General features: G+C 49.0%; 2 protein-coding genes across 2 annotated transcripts in view; one reads left to right on the top strand and one right to left on the bottom strand.

The window, feature by feature from the left end:
• TBRG1 (transforming growth factor beta regulator 1) overlaps window positions 1-2426 on the top strand; it is a 13102-nt gene extending 10676 nt beyond the window's left edge. Inside the window, exons 10-11 of the mRNA XM_018568595.1 lie at window positions 105-247; window positions 2260-2426. Coding sequence (XP_018424097.1) covers window positions 105-247; window positions 2260-2426 — 310 coding nt within the window. The remainder of the gene's footprint in view (window positions 1-104; window positions 248-2259) is intronic.
• Window positions 2427-2442: 16 nt separating this feature from the next.
• Window positions 2443-7902, bottom strand: PANX3 (pannexin 3). The gene is made up of 5 exons (XM_018568594.1): window positions 7701-7902; window positions 6738-6880; window positions 6224-6438; window positions 3072-3748; window positions 2443-2534 (listed from the first exon to the last, which is right to left on the bottom strand). The coding sequence occupies exons 1-5, from the start codon at window positions 7891-7893 to the stop codon at window positions 2443-2445; spliced, it is 1320 nt and encodes a 439-aa protein (XP_018424096.1). The 5' UTR covers window positions 7894-7902.
• Window positions 7903-8649: the final 747 nt, after the last annotated feature.

Raw genomic sequence — 8649 nt, 5'->3', positions numbered from 1 at the left:
CCCTTTTGGAAACCCCCCCCCCCCCCTGATCTGGCCTTATACTGTCAGTACGGCTGGGGATGAGTACCGTCCAATCACGTGTCATCTCATTGTTGGTTTTCCAGTTACGAGTGGGTAAAGTTTGAAGTCTGGAAGCTGGGCGAAGGGCCGATGCCTCAGGAGGTTTATGAGAACAGCTCAGCCATAAGCTTTGAGGCTTTCCAGGAACAATCCTTGGAGGAGATGAAACCGGATAATGTGTTATCAGGTAAGATGATCGATGCCGGATCGCTGAGCCCATTGAAGACCTGACGGTACATCTGTAATAACGTCCTCGGCGCAGGGCATCGTGTTACAGAACATTAACCCCTTCAACTTTCACACCTGAATCTGATGTCTCCCTGGTGCCATAACCTACCTTTCATGTATCCGGTGGGTTCCCCGACGTATACTGAATCACACCCTCCTAATTGCACTGTGTGTGGCCGTGTTTCTCTCCCTCCGTCCGTATGAACCCCCTGAGCAGTGTCTGTGTGGTCACCATTGTCTGATTGTGGTGTCACCTGTGTTGGCTACGTTGTCACTCACCGATACTCTCTGACAATCCAGTAACAGATTCATACAGATGAGTCAGCTGATGGGAGTGCTGTGTTACCATTGACCGTCATTACAGAAGCTTAAACGGACATTGATCCCTGACAGACTGCGGGCGGGAAGGGGTTCAGCGAACTGACTGCGGGCGGGAAGGGGTTCAGCGAACTGACTGTGGGCGGGAAGGGGTTTCAGCGAACAGATTGGGGGCGGGAAGGGGTTTCAGCGAACAGATTGGGGGCGGGAAGGGTTCAGTAAACCTGTTGCTTTGCCCCGTGTGGGTTGATATCGGGTTTTCTTAGACGTTCTCTTATCCATCATCTGTCGTCCTCCATATTTCGGACTTGTCTCGGGTCCCTTTTTATGACGTTTGCTCTCTTCCAGGAACGTTGGACTATCCGGGGTCCCAAAGAAATGTACAATGTGTATACTATTATCTCTATTTATTCCGATTTCTCTGATAAACTATAAATTCCTTCAGATTTTTTTTAACATTTTTATCTGATTTTATTTTTTCTGAGATGCAAACAATTTGTTTTCCGTGTAACTGATATCAATTAAATTTCCGTTCCCTATGTGAGACTTCTGGAATGGTGAGGGGTCGGACATGGCAGACGTGCGTCATCTTTGCGGTCTCACTAAAGAAAAGCGTCACTTTCACTAAAACAAACTCAATACATTTATATATAATCATTACATTTCGCGATATCATTTAATATAAGAACCTTTCCATCTCCTTCTGCAGCCAGATATGATATTCTATAAATGTAACTTCATTGCCCCGCCCCCTCGGCTGTACCGAATGCTGCCAAAAATCGGATTTCCTTCTCATGTAAATAGTAATCTGCTATGCCCGTAAGTCAGCACGGAGCTGGAAGTTAAATTGCAGACATGCCCTGCAATCATTTATGGAGATTGCACAGGTGTTGGTAATGAAAGCAGACCCCTCCACCTAGCTGCCAGTTTGGCAGTAGCATTGGCAAGGCTTCTGCCAGTATCTGCGGAACAGAACAGGGTAAGGGCTCGTTCCCACCATAGGGGCATAGAACTACTAGGGATGCACCAATACCGGTATAGAGTACGAGTACCAATATTTATTTATTTTTCGCTACTCGCCGATACCGAATACCGATACAGAATTCCCATTCAGGAAGCCAGACGGCCTGTAATGACTCGCCACTTGGGTTCCTGATCAGCAGGGAAGCCGTCCCTGTGCTTCTCGTCACTAGCTGACGAGAAAGCATGGAGCCGGCTTCCCGGCCAATCAGGAAGCCGGGCAGCGTGTAATGACGCGCTGCCCGGCTTCCTGATAACGATAGTATCGGGCTAGGCATCGGAGCATTTGGGAGAGTATGAGTACTCCCCTAAATACTCGGCACTGATACCAATACTAGTATCGGTGCATCCCTAAGAATTGCCATTAAAAAGGAGGTGAAACAAAAGCGAGCACTGCAATGTCTTATACCAAGGGATAGGCAACCCCAGCACCCCAGGTGTTGTGGAACTACAAGTCCCATGAAATATTGCGAGACTCTGACAGTCAGAGATATGAATGGAACTACATAATGAGTGGGGTCGGGGTCCTCCCTGGGAACAGGCTCATTGCTACTAATGTCCAAAACGTCTTACAATGTTATATTTTGTTACAAATGGTCCCAGATGCAGAAACGTTCCCGTCCATACTTCTAGATTTATTTACAGTGAAGCAGCCAGATCAGTACAGCAACCCGGCAGAGCACACGCCTGTAGGACTACAAGTGACAGAACAGCCCTGCATGTGGATCCAGAGCCCTGAGGAAGGGTGTGAGATCCGCCGAAGCGCGTTGGATATGATAAAATCTGTACCGGACCGATGATCTCTTTGCGGCGCTCTCACTCTTCACACGTTCTTTGGATATTGATGAAGGACGATCGTTTCCTGGCCTTGTTCTGCCAGGAGATGAATTCGGCGTGTTTGGTATCGGCTTATAAGTTAAACAAACGCACATTCTACTACAAAAAAGAATCAGTTTAAATAAACGTTCAGTATGTTAAAAAAAAAAAACATCGATGAAGAGACTTCCTTCTTCCGTTCCGACTAGATTTTGTTTCCTTTTGTGGACATTTCTACCAAACAAAAACAAGAAAATATTTTATTTCTTCTTTTATAATGTAAAATGTGAGACGAAGTACAATAGAAGCCGGAGAAATGGCTGAACTTAAAGGGCCCCGTTCACGCCAGATGCAGTGCGTTCCGACCTGATTCTAGCCAGAACGCACTGCATCACAGTGCGGCTGGCTCACTTTTTTCATGGGGCAGGAGTGGGCGTGGCGGGCCATTGAAGTGAATGGCACCGTAGCCACGCCCTCTGGCCGCACGGGATCGCCAGGCACGATACGGCCGTGCACGCAGCACAGAGCCGTACGTGCCGGCCGTTTCTTGTGTGAATGAGTCCTAGATATCACGGGGAGTCAATATGGAGGAGTGGCCTGAGAGGAGGAAGGACCGAGACTAATCTTACCGATGTTTTCCCCTTTTGATGGCGGTTGAGGTTCTTTGCCTCCTATGACTCCCGGTGTGAGGAAGGTCTCGCTGTCTTCCTCCATTCCCACCACCAGCGTCATGAAGTCCACCACCGTGTCTATGTTCTCCCGGTTCCGGCTCATGTCCTTGAGCGAGCAGAGAACGCTGAGGCGGCTGAACGATTTGAGCTCGCATATGTTGGCCCGAAGGAAGAGAATAATGATGTTGAGGTCGTTGATGGGGCAACCCAACATCTTCTTGCTCACGAGGTCGAAGGCCGGGAGCATTTCGTAGATGTTCAGGAACTGTTTGTCCCAGCGGAAGAGCTTACTGATGTTGTACAATATCACCGGCACCAGGAGGATGTAGACCGCGGCGTTCACCACGCTGATGATCTGGAAGATGGTCAGAGAGATCAGTTTGCATCTGACGAAGATGGCAGAGGAGGAGGAGGAAGTGTCCGACGGCAGGAAGCTGGGCTTGATGTGGCAGTTGAACTCGTCTTGGTAGAAGACGCTGAGGTGGAAGAAGCCCAGGTAGAAGCAGGTGAAGACGATGAGAAGAAGTAGGAGGATGTTGCGGAAGAGGTAGGTGAACGCGATGAAGTGGGAGCGCTGTTTGCCCGACAGGTAACGCTCCAGCAGGGGATATTCAAAGTAGCGCACATGGCGGGCACTGATAATAAGAAACAAAAAGATTGATAAATACATGGATCCATAGTGTCAGGTGACGTCCACCACAGATTGCATGGAAGAGTTCCTCCTACTTATATACAGTTGGGGCAACCGTACTGGTCACCAGTGAATTGTATCTGAGGAGATTCTCATCGCCGATGTGTGTTCAGGAATCTATACTGATAGAATATAATCTGTATCAGGACAAGATTAACCATAGAACTCAGGAATGGAAACTCTGATCTATATCCTAACCCCAACCTCAACCTAAAACCCACACCTCAACCCTACCCAACATTGACCCCCCAGTGTTACCCCAACCTAAACCTAACACCAGCACGCACACGCACATTGACCCTCAGTGTTGCCCCAACCTAAACCTAACACCAACACCCACATCTCAACCTAACTCACCCAACATTGACCCTCAGTGTTACCTAAACCTAACACCCACACCTCAACCCAACCCTACCCAACATTGACCCTCAGTGTTACCTAACACCAACACCCACACCTCAACCTAACTCTACCCAACATTTATCTTCTGTGTTACCCCAACCTAAACCTAACACCAGCACGCACACCTCAACCCTACCCAACATTGACCCTCAGTGTTACACCAAACTCAACCTAACACCCACACCTCAACCCAACCCTACCCAACATTGACCCTCAGTGTTACACCAAACTCAACCTAACACCCACACCTCAACCCAACCCTACCCAACATTGACCCTCAGTGTTACACCAAACTCAACCTAACACCCACACCTCAACCCAACCCTACCCAACATTGACCCTCAGTGTTACACCAAACTCAACCTAACACCCACACCTCAACCCAACCCTACCCAACATTGACCCTCAGTGTTACACCAAACTCAACCTAACACCCACACCTCAACCCAACCCTACCCAACATTGACCCTCAGTGTTACACCAAACTCAACCTAACACCCACACCTCAACCCAACCCTACCCAACATTGACCCTCAGTGTTACACCAAACTCAACCTAACACCCACACCTCAACCCAACCCTACCCAACATTGACCCTCAGTGTTACACCAAACTCAACCTAACACCCACACCTCAACCCAACCCTACCCAACATTGACCCTCAGTGTTACACCAAACTCAACCTAACACCCACACCTCAACCCAACCCTACCCAACATTGACCCTCAGTGTTACACCAAACTCAACCTAACACCCACACCTCAACCCAACCCTACCCAACATTGACCCTCAGTGTTACACCAAACTCAACCTAACACCCACACCTCAACCCAACCCTACCCAACATTGACCCTCAGTGTTACACCAAACTCAACCTAACACCCACACCTCAACCCAACCCTACCCAACATTGACCCTCAGTGTTACACCAAACTCAACCTAACACCCACACCTCAACCCAACCCTACCCAACATTGACCCTCAGTGTTACACCAAACTCAACCTAACACCCACACCTCAACCCAACCCTACCCAACATTGACCCTCAGTGTTACACCAAACTCAACCTAACACCCACACCTCAACCCAACATTGACCCTCAGTGTTACCCAACACCAACACCCACACCTCAACCTAACTCTACCCAACATTTATCTTCTGTGTTACCCCAACCTAAACCTAAAACCCACACCCCAACCCTACCCAACATTGACCCTCAGTGTTACCCCAACCTAAACCTTACACCAGCACGCACACCTCAACCCTACCCAACATTGACCCTCAGTGTTACCCCAACCTAAGCCTAACACCAACACCCACATCTCAACCTAACTCACCCAACATTGACCCTCAGTGTTACCTAAACCTAACACCAACACCCACACCTCAACCCTACCCAACATTGACCCTCAGTGTTACCCCAAACTAAACCTAACAGCAACACCCACACCTCAACCTAACTCTACCCAACATTTACATCTGTGTTACCCCAACATAAACCTAAAACCCACACCTCAACCCAACCCTACCCAACATTGACCCCCAGTGTTACCCCAACCTAAACCTAATACCCACACCCCAATCCAACATTGACCCTCAGTGTTACCCCAACATAAATCGAACACCAGCACCCACACCTCAACCCAACCCTACCCAATATTGGCCCTCAGTGTCACCCCAACCTAAACTGAATCCCAACCTTCAACTAATACTAATCCTTAATGTTAATCCCTCTGCAGAATTCTAAATTAAATATAATCAAAGTGCTAACAAACTATTGACATATGTACAGGTTACTTATCCAGCACTGCTTCCTCCTCCATGTCTGACCAGACACACACTGTCACCTTATATACAGGTTACTGATCCAGCACTGCTTCCTCCTCCGTGTCTAACCAGACACACACTGTCACCTTATATACAGGTTACTGATCCAGCACTGCTTCCTCCTCCATGTCTGACCAGACACACACTGTCACCTTATATACACATTACTGATCCAGTACTATTTACCCACCTTTTCAGCTCCTCCCAGAACAGCTGCGGGTCGGCAGAGCTCCGGTGAGTCTTCACCAAGTGTTGGACCAGCTTGATGGATCGGTTGTAGGATTTGTCCAGCTCATCGATAATGAAGAGGAGATCGGTGTACAGCGCAGACTTGGAGATATACCGCCAAAGGACGACCGGAATGTACATGGCGATCGCGATGACTGTCAGCGTGAACGGGAACACCTGTGAAATGACAGGACCAGGTGAGTCTCCGGGCAATGGCTACGTACCTATGTCCTGGATTGCATTGGCAGTTCATAAAATGCCTCAACGTGTTGCCTGGAGCGGCTCCTTAAAGGGTCACTCCACCCCACAGTGATATTACAGTTGTAGAGTCCCAGTGGGCGGAGTCAGCCCCTGGCTTCCAATCTTGGATGCCCCATCAGTGAGATCTCCCGGCCATAATCCCCAACTGTGTTCCTGTCCACGTGGTTGGCAAGCGTACAATGCATTATGGGTAAGAAAATCAGGATTGTCCTTACCTTGTGGATCCAGAGGGAGCTGACGATGTGATTTCCTTCGGTGGTGAAGTCGTGGTGCGTCAGGGACTGCCAGCAGTGCTTATCTACGAACTGCACTTGCTTCACTGTGAAGTTATTTGGAGGGAAGCAGATTACTTGTGACCCTGGAAGAGAAGGAAGACTCCAGTGTAATGTACAACATATAACGCTGAGGCCCTGCAGACCACCGGCCTGTTCACCTCTGTCCGAGAGTGCCGAAAAGGGCCGGGTCAAGGGGCAGGCAGAAGAGGCAGCCGCCACAGGCGCTTCAGCAGGAAGGGGGTGCAAAATGGGCAGAACCTGCTACCTATGCTGCTGCACAGTAGTTTGCAGCCCAAGTGGGGGGGATGAAGAAATGCTTCCTCCTGCCTGCAACAGACTGATCACCGTGGGATGGGAGACTGAAGTAATGCTTCCTCCTTCCTGCCTGCAGCAGACTGATCACTGGGGAGGGGAGACTGAGGAAATGCTTCCTTCTGCCTGCAGCCGACTGATCACTGGGGGAGTGGAGGACTGAGGAAATGTTCCCTCCTGGGATCCTGTTGCTGTGTATTGTGACGTCAGGAATTTATAGATGAAGATTTTTACATTTACAGGAAGGTCTGACGTCAGATAACAGCCAATGGTGACAGGTGATGCCATAATGGAGTCAGATAACAGCCAATGGTGACAGGTGATGCCATAATGGAGTCAGATAACAGCCAATGGTGACAGGTGATGCCATAATGGAGTCAGATAACAGCCAATGGTGACAGCCAGGTGATGCCATAATGGAGTCAGATAACACAGCCAATGGTGATGTCATAATGGAGCATACGCTGATAGATCGGATTGTCTATTCTGAGCTCACGCATGCCGGCTCAGCAGCAAAGTGTCTCTGGGAATTATTATGACGTCTCTCTAGCTTTGTGTCATAGAGTAGTCGGTCGTACACAGGACACTTACCTGAAGACATCTCCCGGGCAAACGTTAAGGAGACAAGTAACAGCGGCAGACCGACCGTGACCAGCTTGATAATACGGTCCAGAGGTAACTCCAGTCGCAGGGCTTTCTTATTGGGCGGTTGGTCGGGCAGTAACGCGTCGGAGAGCATGTACTCCGCTGCCCTGTGTGCGATCGACATCTTCTCCGCGAACATTAATTATCGAAGAAAGAAAAAACAAAATGATCCCTTCAGCAGAATCTGCGTCCCCCCTGCCAGCTCACACGACCCTCCGGAATGACAGCGCTCGGCTCCTTCTCACCAACTTTAAATACTCCCATCATCCCCTGCCAAAAATAAAATCCTTTATCCGCTATGAGATCGCACACAAGGCGGCCAGAAATAGACAGCCGCGTCCCTGCAGCGATCGGCAGCCTGTAATTTACAGACCACAGACTTGTAATGTCGCATTCTGTGATCCTGAAAAGAGCGAATATTTGTGGCGGGGCTCCGTGTACAAGACGGACTTTATAGGAAACGTTACAATTACCGGGGAACGATATTCCAGATGGTTCTATATAAAGAGATCTGAGGTTTTATGTCCTTTATTCATTACTCCTCCGAACGCAGAGCCGGCCGTGTGTCCTCCTCTCTTCTAAAATGTGTCAAAACTCAACTTTACCCCCAAAATTCAGCCAGAAACAGGCCAAGTGACAAGTTTTTCTTTTCATTCCAAGTACAAAAATATATTATCCTTTCTTCTAGAATAAGATCTCTCTCCTACATGTCTCCCCTCTCTCTCTCCCCTGGCTGTCTTTGCTCTCTCACCCATGTCTCTCCTCCCTGCCTCTCCTCTCTCTCCTCCCTGTCTCTCCTCTCTCCCCTGGCTGCCTCTCCTCTCTCCCCTGGCTGTCTATTCTCTCTCTCTCTCCTGCTGACTCTTTTCTTTCCTCTCATCCTTCTCTCCCCTTA

The sequence above is a fragment of the Nanorana parkeri genome, unplaced genomic scaffold (genome assembly GCF_000935625.1).
Source record: "Nanorana parkeri isolate BGI_ZX_2015 unplaced genomic scaffold, ASM93562v1 scaffold1215, whole genome shotgun sequence".
Lineage (NCBI taxonomy): Eukaryota > Metazoa > Chordata > Amphibia > Anura > Dicroglossidae > Nanorana > Nanorana parkeri.
The sequence above is the reverse complement of the archived record's forward strand: the minus strand, read 5'-3'. Positions and strand labels throughout refer to the sequence as shown.